The 14,579-nt window shown below is 40.5% G+C and overlaps 2 protein-coding genes across 3 annotated transcripts in view; one reads left to right on the top strand and one right to left on the bottom strand.

Moving 5' to 3' along the window:
• ENTREP1 (endosomal transmembrane epsin interactor 1) overlaps nucleotides 1-14,579 on the top strand; it is a 44,124-nt gene that overhangs the window by 4,929 nt on the left and 24,616 nt on the right. Inside the window, exons 2-6 of one of the 2 annotated variants that reach the window (XM_073345189.2) lie at nucleotides 162-218; nucleotides 11,032-11,142; nucleotides 13,427-13,555; nucleotides 14,105-14,212; nucleotides 14,370-14,503. In XM_073345189.2, the coding sequence (XP_073201290.1) occupies nucleotides 162-218; nucleotides 11,032-11,142; nucleotides 13,427-13,555; nucleotides 14,105-14,212; nucleotides 14,370-14,503 (539 nt within the window). The remainder of the gene's footprint in view (nucleotides 1-161; nucleotides 219-11,031; nucleotides 11,143-13,426; nucleotides 13,556-14,104; nucleotides 14,213-14,369; nucleotides 14,504-14,579) is intronic. The other variant, XM_073345190.2, reaches the window with a different exon arrangement.
• The window catches only part of APBA1 (amyloid beta precursor protein binding family A member 1), a 97,792-nt gene continuing 90,252 nt past the window's right edge, over nucleotides 7,040-14,579 (bottom strand). The window contains exon 13 of the transcript XR_012159082.2: nucleotides 7,040-7,635. The gene's annotated coding sequence lies outside the window, so the exon portion shown is untranslated. The remainder of the gene's footprint in view (nucleotides 7,636-14,579) is intronic.

Raw genomic sequence — 14,579 nt, 5'->3', positions numbered from 1 at the left:
TGAGAGGAGAGTCAGACCCATTCTCTTAAACAAGGAGTTCCTTCTAGAACTCTAAAGTTAACAGCGTCTTTCAATGTATTAGTGTTGGGTGATGAGGGCTGTAATGGGGCTCTGCCAACATGGCGGTTCAGTCTTGCATAATCGTTTTTTTGTTCTTGTAGGTGATCTTGTCGGGAATCATAGGATTAACCACGTGGAAGAGACCAGTGGTACTTTTGGTATGTATCTGCTAAAATGTGTTGTAAGGGAAAGGTCACAAGATGCTCTTGATATAACAGAGATACTGATAACGAGGTTAATTTCCTTCCCCTTTAAAAAATGCTGGAATTATTGAATGCATGATCAATGCACACAAAGGGGTATATTATTCTCTCTGCGCACACAGCCCTTGTTAGCAGGAATAGGAGTTACGGGACTATACTGAGAGGAAGCAATACTATTGTAATTTTTATAGAGCTTTTCACATTCATGTAGGTATTTCCTAAAAGAAGTTATAGGTTTAGAATAACCATTCAAATCTTTGTATCCCGTGTTGTTTCCTGGCCCTATATTTTTTCCTCTGCTTTGTCAGCACTCCAGCAGAGTATATCATTTGTGGGTAATGCTATTCAAGTTTCCGTAAAGGGAGTGGTTTCAGGACTGATCACTCAGCTGTAATATACCGGTGACTACTACTACAGCGGAGAGGTCACCCTAAGTACTACAGTCTTATATAATCCGATTTTGTTCTGCTACAGATATTTAAGAAATTAAGATATCACACTCTTTTGACAGAAGTAAATAAATGTACAGGGTATGTAAGCTGTACCTAGATATAATAACTCAAGTGTTCTTTGTGTCTGTGGGTCTTGATGTCTCAGGAGCCTGGAAATGGGATATGAAGCCTTTCATCACTAGATCACTGTTTCAGCTCTGTTTCAGGACAAGAGTAACCAAAAGTGCCTCGTGACACTTTTTTGGTGGGCTGTGTAAAGTGGGGTGGTCTCAGTCCAGCTCTGTTGGTGTCTAGAAAGACAGGCCAAGGACTGAATAGGTATGTAGAGTGAGTTACTTTCTCACATTGGTGGGACAGTGTGTAACTTGCTCTGCTACTGTCTATGTCGTACCAGTTCTGTGAATAAATAGAGAAGTTCAGTATCTAGGGCTCTCAATCTGGCAGTTTACACACGCACTAACTTTGTTTAAAAATAAATATAAATACCATCTGTCTTTAAAAAAACAACAAGGATTCCGGTGGCACCTTAAAGACTAACAGATTTATTTGAGCATAAGCTTTCGTGGGTAAAAACCCCACTGTCGGGTTTTTACCCACGAAAACTTATGCTCAAATAAATCCGTTAGTCTTTAAGGTGCCACCGGAATCCTTGTTGTTTTTGTGGGTGCATACTAACACGGCTACCCCCTGATACTTGACATCTGTCTTTAGGAATTTCAGTGCTGTAAGGAGCTTGGTGTTTCTGTATCTGAAAAAAATGATACAGCAGTTGAGGTCTACTACAGCTCCTTATTATCTCCTTCTCTTCTGCTGTCTAATCCTTCTTTCACATTCTCCTTTCTATAGCTTACATGGATGATTTCTTGTTGTACCTGAGCACTGAATCAGCACATTTACCCTTTTATTTACATTCATAACAAGTATGGCTCTTCAGTATTTTTCATTTTTGTATATGTGTATGTTTTATTGAAGTGTGATCTCCTCCCCTCTCTCCAAGATCCAGGACAGACAGTTAATGGTTCAAAAAGATTCAACATTCATACCATATGGGTTCTTTAGTGCAGATGGATTGATTTCATACATTGTCAGTAGATAGTTTTTGGATTGGACACCAGTACCATTCCAGAAATCAGGACAGTCTCAGGTATATGCTTTGAATTGCCAGGGGTTGTATTGCATCATCAGTTTATGTTAGCATTTGAACCATGTATGTGAAAAGATTTGGGACAGTGTGGAATAGTTATAACATTAGTTGTTGTTGGGCTAATGATGATCATTATTCTTACTTCTATAGCTGTGTCAACATTAAAACCCTCTCTCATGCTCATGAGCTAAAAGCTTATTATCATCTTTCTTTTTATGCATAACTATGCTTCGAGCTGCTATTTCTTCAGATAATACTCTACCATTTTAAATGCTTTTAAAATTCTCTCTTCTTCCTGAAAAACAAGTACTGCAGTTGTCTTGAAGCTTCCAAACCAAATGTTAAAGGTGATGACATTGTTTAATTTGATGTACTGGTAGATTAGAAGCTCTCAAATGTAGTAATTAAAAATTGTCCAAAGAGCTATTTGGGCTTATTCTTTTCATATTAATAAAATAAATCTTTATTTCCTACTGACTGCTTGTATTATTCTGCTTCTGCAGCTCGTTATCACTTAGCAATATTTAGGCAATCTTATAAAGCAGCACACATTTTTCCTAACTCTCCTTTCTATACACACGTTTAGGTAAATGTCACTGCCTCGGTGTTTTATTTGTATGTGACCAAATTAGGATAAATTTGACACAGGTTTCTTAGGCCCCATCTATACTATAAACAGAACTGTGAGGGGTACCCTGTGTGACAGGGTGGCTTATCCTAGGGGCTGGAAAGCCTGGTGCTAAGACAACTTGATCACAGAATGAGCCCCACCTGCGGGAAAACAGACAACTTGCCACAAAGAGCAGAAGGTGAATACAATAATGGGAAGGAGAGCTAGGCTTAAGTGATGATAATGAGCTGGAGTGAGAGCTAGATAGGAAACTTGGAGTAGGAAGGAAAGCTTTCCAGGCAGGGAGGCCTGGGAAGAGACCTTGACTAACCCGGGAAGTGATTGCGAGACCCAGAAGAGATCTTAAGAGGCTAGGTAGGAAGTAGCGCAGGGAAAAACTGGAGCACAGGTAAAGGAACAGACCTATCTGGTCAGTACAGGGCCCTGGGCTAGAATCCAGCATAGAAGGTGGTACTGTGTTTCCCTACCAGCCCCAAAGAAGGGGGTGTACAAGCCCACTGCAAGGGATATTGAGCCTATCAAGGGAGCTAAAGGCTAAGCCAAAGACAGGCTGAGGAATTGTTCAGATTGGGTGGAAGGATTTTGTTTCTGTTAAAGACATTTTTAGACTTTTAAGTTTGGACAGTGGTGACCACAGAATGGGTAGACTTAAGATGGTAACCTGGCTGGAGGGCTGAGTTACTGACAGAGAAACTCCCACTGTGCTGTAGTGACCATTGGCAGGGGGTGCTGACCCAGGGACAGAGCTGTTATGCCATACCTGGCCATGAGGGAATACCTAGTGCTGAGTGAACTGATTTACATTCAGTTACAAATTTGCAGCACAGTTTTCCCGTCCCCCTCCCCCATTCCACTGTTTAGATGGGAGCTGCTTGTGATCCTGAATCATGGAGATCGCGATACAACCCAAGCTTTAGCACAGATGGGGAACATAGTAAAAGAATAAATAAAAAGCTAGCTCCTATACACACTACAACTATGTTAAAAGAAAAGGAGTACTTGTGGCACCTTAGAGACTAACCAATTTATTTGAGCATGAGCTTTCGTGAGCTACAGCTCACTTCATCGGATGCATACTGTGGAAACTACAGAAGACATTATATACACAGAGACCATGAAACAATACCTCCTCCCACCCCACTCTCCTGCTGGTAATAGCTTATCTAAAGTGATCATCAAGTTGGGCCATTTCCAGCACAAATCCAGGTTTTCTCACCCTCCGCCCCCGCCCCAGACTCACTCTCCTGCTGGTAATAGCCCATCCAAAGTGACCACTCTCTTTAAAATGTGTATGATAATCAAGGTGGGCCATTTCCAGCACAAATCCAGGTTTTCTCACCCCTTCCACCCCCTTTTTTTCAAAAACACACACACACACAAACTCACTCTCCTGCTGGTAATAGCTTATCCAAAGCGACCACTCTCCCTACAATGTGCATGATAATCAAGGAGGGCCATTTCCAGCATAAATCCAGGTTTTCTCACCCCCCCCCACACACACACACAAACTCACTCTCCTGCTGGCAATAGCTCATCCAAACTGACCACTCTCCTTACAATGTGCATGATAATCAAGGTGGGCCATTTCCAGCATAAATCCAAGTTTAACCAGAACGTCGGGGGGGGGATAGAAAAAAAACAAGGGGAAATAGGCTACCTTGCATAATGACTTAGCCACTCCCAGTCTCTATTTAAGCCTAAATTAATAGTATCCAATTTGCAAATGAATTCCAATTCAGCAGTTTCTCGCTGGAGTCTGGATTTGAAGTTTTTTTGTTGTAAGATAGCGACCTTCATGTCTGTGATTGCGTGACCAGAGAGATTGAAGTGTTCTCCGACTGGTTTATGAATGTTATAATTCTTGACATCTGATTTGTGTCCATTTATTCTTTTACGTAGAGAGTGTCCAGTTTGACCAATGTACATGGCAGAGGGGCATTGCTGGCACATGATGGCATATATCGCATTGGTGGATGTGCAGGTGAACGAGCCTCTGATAGTGTGACTGATGTTATTAGGCCCTTTGATGGTGTCCCCTGAATAGATATGTGGGCACAGTTGGCAACGGGCTTTGTTGCAAGGATAGGTTCCTGGGTTAGTGGTTCTGTTGTGTGGTATGTGGTTGTTGGTGAGTATTTGCTTCAGGTTGGGGGGCTGTCTGTAGGCAAGGACTGGCCTGTCTCCCAAGATTTGTGAGAGTGTTGGGTCATCCTTCAGGATAGGTTGTAGATCCTTAATAATGCGTTGGAGGGGTTTTAGTTGGGGGCTGAAGGTGACGGCTAGTGGTGTTCTGTTATTTTCTTTGTTAGGCCTGTCCTGTAGTAGGTGACTTCTGGAGATGGGCCTATTTGTAGAGTAGGCAAGGCCTTCAATGGTATATCAGTGAGGATGCTTTGGTAGTCTGAAACATACTGTGATTTTAGCTTCAAGTCTTTCAGTTCTTATGCTCAGTCACCAAACATCTTTGCAATTCAGTTTTTAGCATTTGACGAGTGGTTTCCCTGTTTTGTGGGGGGTTATTTCCCCCAAAGTTGGCAGGAGATGTTGGCTTCCACAGTACTGAGTTAGGCATCGCTCACATCTTTATGGAAACTATTCCTTCCTGTCATGAGCTTCTTCCTCCCATGAGCTCTTACATTTGACCTTTAACTGAAGTGTTTTTTTCTAAAATCACATCAGTGGCTCAGCTGGTTTGGTAACAGACAAGCAATGTGGTCAACACCCATCTCTAACGCGTCACACTGGTCGCGGCAACATGGTCCTCTGTCCTTACGTGCGCGTGCGCGCTCTCTCTCTCTCTCTCTCTCTCTCTCTCTTTTTACTGCTTATGTTTAGCCAGTGGTTTTTTATCTATGGCCCATAGACCAATGGTGCTTTATGGAGCACTTTCAAATGATCCCTGTAGCTGTCTGTGTCCTATTGGTGAAAGCATCTATCCATTTTCAAGCAGTGATGCATAGTGTTAGTTGCAGTCCTGTCCAGGATGCTTTCTAAGACTTTTCCTTGGCTTGTCGAGCAACTACAATAAACTGCTAGAATCACACACATCTCTGCATATTATGTGGCTGCTTTGTCAATCTTATTGTTTCGATTTTCTCAAGGAAAAAACAAGCCTGTGTTCAAATAGACAGATGACACTGCAATTGGAGGGATTACAGACACATGAGAGGACAAAACCAAACTGCTAAGTGACCTGGAAAGATTAGAGCTGCAGGCAATGGAGGGAGATTCAGTAAAAATAAATATTAAGTCCTATGCCCAGGGAGAAGAAATTAACAGTATAGATGCAAACTGGGTGGCTGTAACTGATCCAGGCAACTTCACCAAACACATTACGGTTCTTCTAAAAAATGACTGTAAAAATGGCATTGTATGCTACTGTATGTAGTGCCAGTCAGTGATTTCCATTTCAAATGTGCTCAGCTTTAGAGGTCCTTGATTCCCTGCTTGCTCACCTGCTGAGGCAGGGGCTGCTGGAGACCTAACTGGAGGGATAAGCAGTGAAAATGGAAGCTATGGACATAGGCCCCAATCCTGCAAATGCCTATGCAAGCACTTAACTTTTAAGCAGGAGTAGGTGCTCAGACTTAAGCATATGTGTAAATATTTGTAGTATTGGGGGAAAGGGTGAAGTGTGTTTGTGCTCTGTGTTCATCTGCGTTTAGGAAGCAGATATTACTAAATTAGGTCAGTATAAATCTGACTCCTTCCTCCTCTGCCATCCAGAATGCCTATTGATATCAAAGGGAGTTAGGTTCAGATAAAAGCTGCAGGACTGATTCCTATGTGCAATAATAAATATAATTTAGATGTATGATACACTAAAATATTTTACATGTAGTTTGAACTTATTTTTATATACTCAAATTATTCCACACTTAAAAAAAAATACCCTTCACCAATTGATTTTAGGAGTCTGGCTACTGCATCTAAAATATGGCATAATATTGCTTTTAAAATAAAATTATTTATTTTATACTTCTAAATTAGTATTTTTTGTCTTGAGCTTTATCACAAATTTCTGTATAATCTCTCAATAGTTCCCATGGCTGATGGGAAAATTAGCAAAATTATAAAATTAGTGCTTGCTTTGCAGCTGTGTATCTGAAGGAAAATGAACACATTGACTTATTTTCCTAACAAGGATGTGTATTGTTTACACTGGTATAATATTTAATGATTATGAAAGAAGTATTTTTGTTTCATTTACTGTCAGCGTGCTTGTTTGGGGCCTGATCCAGCAATATGTTGTGTGTGTGTGAAAGTCAGTGAAAGCAGTCCACCTGTGCACGGTGAATTGTGGGGTTATGGTGTTATCTTGTAAGTTATTTCTGTTACTTGGCCTCTTCCTGCTCTTGTTGAAGCCAGTGGCCAAACTCACATAGACTTCAGTGACAGCAGAACCAGCCTCATTGGCTGAGAGAATTTAGATCCATCCTGTGTGTGTATGTTCTTTTTTGCTGGAAAAATCATTCAACCAAGGCCTTAATATAATGCATTTTATTTTCATATAGTCTAATTCATGCAAAAGTACCACAACACTTTTCATAGCTTTGTACAATCCATACATATCTAGTACTAAAAGGATTAAGGGCAGTAGACCAAACTGGGCATGCAGCTGACGCCAGAATTTGGCATGTTTCTATTTTTATCACTGCAGTTCAAACTTGGTCCCTATGTATTTTGACTTTTAAAATAGCTTGTTTATCTTCAACAGTGTTTTCCATATGTTAACTCTCCTTTATTCAAATAAATTTGCCTTCTCTGACTGCAGAGAAAGGGGGGCTACCTGGGTTTGATTCATAGCCCTACTTACCATTGTGTACTGAGATCCAGTTAGCCCATATAAAGGGCTTCTTTCTTCCTTGGGTAGATGCATAGTCCAAGTTAAATTTAGCAGTAAACAGTCATAGAATAATTTGCTTGAAAATTGTAATCAATTAGTTAAGTGTCTTGGCACTTTCAAAAATTTGCTCCGACCCACCTTTAACCCAAGTCAAATTATGGTCATGTACTAAGCCAAGAAGTAATTAAGAAGTGAGGGTACATTTCAAATATCTTTCTGGAACTTATCAGTCAAACTTCACTATCTTCAAGATTAAAATGCTTCCTGATGCTCCTTCTCACCAAGAGATGCTCATTCATCTGAAAAAGAAAAACAAAAAACATATAGGACATTGGCTTTTGGAGTGCACCCTTTTTGTTGTGCTTGCAAAATGGATGGAGCATTACAGTGAGTAATATACACCAAGCTCTGCAGGGAGCAGGAGGAGGTGAGAGTTGCTTCCTCTCTGGACCAGCTTTGATAAACTCTTATTTCTACATGCAGGTGACTATGTTAGTGAACGTCATAGTTCCAGCCCGGATAAACTGAACGCCTCACTGTTATAGATTGGGTACAGTAGCTAGTTTCTGTAGTCATAAGAAGATTCTATGTACGTAACAAAACCCAGACCAGAGCTGTCTCCATGTAAACTAGGATTTACTGAGAAGACTTTCCAAAGTACATGCTGGTATGCTTTTTTTGTATATGTAACAGAGTAAGATTTCTCTCTTTGACTGATCCTTAATTATTGTTTTTAACTTCTCTATTTCGTTACTCCTTCTGAAACTGGAAACCTGCATTTGAAACTAGGAGGAAAGGGTTAAGCTTTTACTGACTAAGATATGATGGATTCCATGCAGAATAAGCAACTGAGTACTAATGTATCCTTGGCATTGTCCGTGTCGAAGTTAAGGTCACTGAAGACAATGAATCCTGGCAGATTCCAGTACCATGCTGAACAGCCGGTCCATTAGTTGCTCCAGGAAATTGGCATGGTTTTCATCTGAGGCTTGTAGATCACTGGGAATGTTTTTGTTCGTGGGGTAGAATATCTGCTGTATCTGAGCTTGAAGAGGAAAATGAATTCTGTTTCACCTCCTCTTTTCTCCTTTTGACCTTGCTCTGAGGTCTTTCATGGCTTGTCACCATGGGCAAGTAACGTCATCCCTCAGGGCCTCAGTTTCCCCATCTGTTAAAAGGGAATAATGATACTTGCCTCCCTTTGTAAAGTGTCTTGAGATTTATGCCTGAAAAGTGATATTTGGGTGCTAACTATTATTATTTCTTTAAGAAACCTTAATTCTTGATTTTTGGAGATTTTTCCTTGAAGCATATGTCATTTGTTTCTTTCTTTTTTTTTTTTAATAAAAGCAATTGAACCTGAATGACCTCACTTTAGATGGACACATTTCACAAAAAGGTTCTTAAGTAACACCGCTTCCACTTTCTTTTTTTTAACTTGCTGTAGATCACCCCATTTTAAGGGATAGTTTTATTTGGCATTTTCCCTCTTTTGTGTGTGTGTGTGTATATTTGACAGCACTCTGGGTTAGATGCACAAAGGGCACTTAGACTCAGTGTTGTAATGCTTAACTTTTAGGTGCCCTGCTACCTAGTGGAATCTGCAGTCCTGAGTTAGGTGCCCAGGCTGCCTAGAGAATGCATGGGGAGAGTTAGCTGCCTAAGAATAGGATTCACAGAAGCCGGTGAGTTGGGTGTGGGTTTGCCTAAGCTAGCCAATAGGAAGTGCTGAAGAGAGGAGTGTACCTAAGCCCCACACTTCAAAAGGCCTGAGGTACTTAAATCCAGGTTGGAGTGAGACACCTATCTCTGCTTGAGATTCACAGCCATGAAGCCTCTCCTGGAGTAAGGTGCCGAAACCCTTTCTTGCTAAAAACAATAGGTGGTGGTGGTGCCCTCCTCCTTGTAACTTTTAGCCCAATGGTCAGCGCAATGACCCAGGATGTGCAAGACCCAGACAGACCTGCCCCAGAACACCCTATAGCCCTGTGGTCAGGGCACTCACCTGCAGAGTGGGAGACATGCCTTTAAATCCCTGTTCCACATTAGGCAGAGAGGGAAACCAAATACATGTCTCCTACATCCTGGGTAAATGCTCTAACCACTGGGCTAAAGGTTATAAGTGGAGTGGCTGCAGCACCACCACCACCACCTCCACTGGCTGTTTTGTTTGGAGCCTGATTTGTTAGGCAGCCTCTGAGCATGTCTCCTGTATCAGGCCTTGCAGGTGAAGTAGGTGAGGCGATGCCTAGTTTGAGGATCCCATAGGGGCTTAGGTGTGAGCGAGGTGCCTGGACTGAGGTGGCTGTGCTTATGTCCCAGGGTAGATTTTTAGGTGCTTAAGGGACTTTATCCCTGGCAACTTAAGAGCCTAGGGACTTTAGGAGCTTATCAGGTGGCAGCAGAGCAGGGATTTTGAGGGTCTAAATATTGGATTAGAATGGCATTAGGTACCTAAATTCTTTTTCGGAACAACCCTTTTTTGTAGAGTCACTTTGTTTTCCCAGTGTAATGAGTCAGTTTTGCTTCGTGTCTGTGTGTGTTTCACATGGCAACAGTGGAATGAAAAATAGGAAAATTCAAATGTAATACTATAAAAATTGGCAGACGGTCTCAAGGGCAGGTATTTTACATGGAACTACTTTTAACTCATTTATTAAATTGGCTAGGTTTCCAGTGTTCCTGTAGCAACTGGAATTTAAAAGCATATTTTGTATAAGATGACTGTGTGTTTTTCATGTTCTCTGATTCAGTTTTGAGTTGAGGTAATTCGGGTAACCTTGATGAATGTATAGGAAGTGGATATTGATTCAACACAGCTCTTAGTAATGAGTTAGTTACAAGTAATGTTTAAATCAATTCAGTATTGGGGTGGAAAACAAATAGATGATTTTTTCTTATGTTCTTATGATGGTTTTACAGATCAGAAGCATTGTCTGTTACGTGAATGGAGGGATTCTATTTTTGGTAGCAGAGGGGAAATAAAATATTAGAATTGAAATTCTTTGAATGTGTCTGTTTCCTAGTTGTATTACGTCAGATACTTTGAAGTATTTGCCCTGCAAAACAGTTTTGAAAATTGCCCATGTTGAATAAATGGTGCTGCAAGATGTTTCCGCCTCAAATTTCCTGATGATCCAGTTGTGTTGAGAGGCTAATCTAAAATGGAAGTTGGGAACTCTACAAATCACTCTTTTCACCTGCAGGAACATCTTTCAACTAGTCAGGGTGCTGGCCTTCTAGGGCTTTTAGACAATTTGCAGGAATCAACTGAAAATCTCTCTCTCTCTCACCAGTAGAAAAATAACCTTTTAAAACTGGTTCAAAAGCTCCTTCAGCTCTTTTAAATTGTGCAAAACTTGTTGTGTACCCCTTTTTCCTCAGAGTCTGTACAGCAGCAGACTATATGCCCTGCAGGTCAAGTACAGAGACCTATAGGTTCAGTAATATTCTCTTATTAGTACTGCAAGAAATAGTTAGTTACTTTGGTGTTTAGTGCAAAGTTCATGTCCAAAATAATTGACAAGGTCAGTCCTTTTTGACAAGAAAGCAGGGATGAAATCCTAGCCCCACTGAAGTCAATGGGAGTTTTGCCCTTGACTTCAATATGGCCAGGATTAGTTTACTTATTAGTTCACTATAGTTCACTTCATTATCTTTTTTCCATTGCTGTTAACTATGTTTTTCTGTTTCAGGTTAACCTGTTTGTTTTGCTGTCTGTTGTGTGTGTTCTCTTGAACCTGGCTGGATTTATTCTAGGATGTCAAGGCGCTCAGTTTGTGTCCAGTGTACCAAGATGTGATCTGGTGAGCAGACTTGGTAACTCCTTGACTACATATCACATACTGCAGCTGGCATTGCTGGATTTCTAAGTGTGCTGATAGATTAATCTATGCAGCAAATCAAGATGTTATCAAGTGCAACCACTGAATAGCAAAAATAAAAATAATACATATTGACTTAAGCTTTGATTCAGCAAAACACTTAAGCATATGCTTAACTTTAACCATGTGATATATTTCCTTATAGCATGGAATACAGCCATTCCAAGTGAGATTAATGCATGCAGCAATTCACAAGCATTTCACAGAGTCTAAACACTAAATTCGTTCTTATAAAACATACCTATTTTGACCAAAACTAACATACAGGTGAGCTGGTTTGGTTTCCAGCTACGAGTTTGTTAGTTCTTAGCCAGCACCTACGGCCTTGGCCAGAGCTGGCACTTGGTTTACCAGTGTCACAATATCACTGGGTAGAGCTCTTTAAAACTAGTTTAAAATAAATAAAATTGGCTATTGAAAAGTCTCAGACACAAATCTTAATAGCTATAGGACTAGGGGAAATATTTAAAAGTGTGTTGTTGAAACAGTCATTGCATTGGCCACATCAGGGCTGCCATGCATTCATATGATCCAAGTTCAGGCTGTTGGTCCCTGGGCTGGTCGTGCTGAGGAGGCACTGTGCTCAGTCCTTAGGCAATAGGATGCCCCTTGCTCTTTAGCAAACCCCTGTGGCTGGCCCAGAAGTGGCTTTCTTGGTCACAGTAGGAGCCATGTCCTGCCTTTTACAGCCTGAAGTACAAGTTGATTCAACATGGAGCTGTTCAGTCACATTTAGAAGAGAATGTGGGAAGGAATCCCAGAGATACCTCTGCCTCTGAAATGTTGGTGAACAGCACATCCTGACAGGGTGATATACTTATTTTATATAGTGGATAACAGCATGATTGTGATAAAGGGTTTGTTTTATTATCTGGAGAGAATATGCAGTCTGAGAAGCATGAAAGAGCAATCAGGCCTAATTCTTATAAACTAGGAAAATCATATTTAATTAAGATGATGTACAAGGCAGCGTTCTTTTTTCAGTTCATTACACTTAGTAGAACTCATGAAAATAAAATATTAAAAGGTGAGACCAAATAAACTACATATTAATAATTGACTTGTTTTACCAGATACTCAGAACAATGTCTATAAAAGGGGGGAGCATTCTGTAGAAAGATGGGGAGAAGGCAAAAGAGCTCTCAGTAATGTAAAGAAACAGCAAAATGATCTAAACTAAACTGAAGTGTATGGGACAGTGGAGATCCCACAGATTTGATAGGTGTTGATATGTTGGGGCTTATGAAGATTTTGATCCCCTACCTGCCCTAGATTTTATTAACAACATATAATCCTTTACTTCACAGGAAGCCAATGCAGCTTCCAGAACATATCAGTTGGAGTAATGGTATCAGATTCTGGTGCTTACAAGCAGTTTGGCAGTCAAAGTCTGCACAAGTCCCAACCTATTGAGAGAGATATTGGAGAGGAGGAGAATAATTCAGACAAGAAATTTTAAATGCTTTATTGAGAATCTCAGTGCTCATCTCTTCAAGAAACCATAGGCTGCAGATCAGAAATGTCCTGAACATAAGATAACTGTATGATCTGGTACACATGGGGAAATACCTCTAAAGTTGTGACTGGGGAGAGTTAGGCAGTTAATTAAAAGCATTGAAGAGAGCTGCCTATATAAATTTGTACTTGGAAATTGAGGTGACAAAATGAACCTGAAAGTTCCAAACACAATTATAGAGCACAGGTATAATCTTACTGGGTTGTCAAGGAAAGAAATATTTTTCTTGGTGTCCAAAACATTTATTATTGGTGTAGTATTGTGCTAATGACCGCCCAATGGGAGCGTATACTACAGATACAAAATATGGATTACATGTTAGTTTAAAAAAAAGACTAGCTGCTCCAAAAGTAAACCTGCTAGTGTAGAATCAAAGGAGATCATTCAGATATTGATGTGATTGTGAAGAATAAGACCGTGATTAAATATAAAGTAAATTCAAAAGACTTCATTATTAAATTCAAAGATTTGTTTAGATAAGAGAGAAACAAATATATCTAATGTGACGGTAATGGAACAGATAAATCACTGGCATACTGAACCATGCAGATTTGATTTTGTATGCATATGATTAGGTAAGTCAGATATATTGTAGAGCATATCCAGCTGTGTATTAGACATCAAGATGTGTTGTGGGAAATTGCTCAGTAAATTAAATCATAATTCACATTATTTTTCTTACTGTTAAAGGTGGACCTGGGTGAAAGCAAAATTTGTTTCTGCTGTGAAGAATTTCACCCAGCCAAATGCACAGAGAAAGAGAATGCATTGAAGCTGTACCCAGTCCAGTCATGTAGCGCCGTTCACCTTCTACTCAAGGTACTGTGAAAGCAACACCAAAGAACTAATGCTTTGAGAATCTTTACATCCCAGGGAGAAAATACAATATTAAAGTGTATTGGCGTTTGCCATGTAGCAATTCCCATTGACTTCCAGCCCATTTCCTTCCCCAGGAACTGTTCTGGCTCCAGTGTAGTTTGTTCTTGATCTGCAGACTATGCTGGTGACAAGCACCTCCTCCTCTCTCCTGGTTCTTGGACTAGTTAGGAAAGCATGTGAGTTCCTGGCCCAAGGAACGAGGGAAGGGTTCCCACAGCAAGTTGGTGAGAAGAGTCAGGACTCCTGCTTGGAGAAGATTTGACCCTCTTTTCAGCAACCTGAAACTCCTCTGATTTCCCCCTCCCCTTCATTCTGTGCCCCCTAGTGGATCCTAATAAACCCTTAGAAATTAGCCAGATCCCACAGATCATCTGGAAGATTGAGTCAAAATATAGATTGCAAAGATTATTACTGTCATCCTCCTCCTCCTCCTCCCTCGACTTTCACAGATGTTTGATGTATAACTTTCATAATCTTTTTGCTCTTCAGAAAGTTCTCTTTGCTCTGTGTGCCCTCAATGCTCTGACAACCACAGTATGCTTGGTAGCAGCTGCCCTGCGTTACTTGCAGATATTTGCAACAAGAAGATCCTGCATAGTAAGTGAGTGCAAAGCACTATCTAATAGAATATAGTAGTAATGATCATAGAACTGCAGAACCAGTAGCCAGATCTTCTATATAATCTGTTCATGCTTATTTGTACATTATACCACGTAGAGAAGTTTGTTGGTTAACAGAGATTGTGTTTGATTAGGATGAATCTCAGGTGTCTGTAGAGGAAGTTGAAGAACAAGGCCGCATTTCAGATCCTGAGGACTTTATACCACCTGTGCCACCTCCATCATATTTTGCTACGTTCTACTCTTGCACACCCAGAATGAATCGCAGGTAAAAAGCATGAAACCATCGTCTTTTCTATGTGTCTCTTATGGCAGGAGTTCTCAACCTTTTTCTTTCTGAGCCC

Source organism: Lepidochelys kempii, chromosome 5 (assembly GCF_965140285.1).
Source record: "Lepidochelys kempii isolate rLepKem1 chromosome 5, rLepKem1.hap1, whole genome shotgun sequence".
NCBI lineage: Eukaryota > Metazoa > Chordata > Testudines > Cheloniidae > Lepidochelys > Lepidochelys kempii.
Note: the sequence above shows the minus strand (reverse complement) of the source record. Positions and strands in the feature narration are given on the sequence as shown.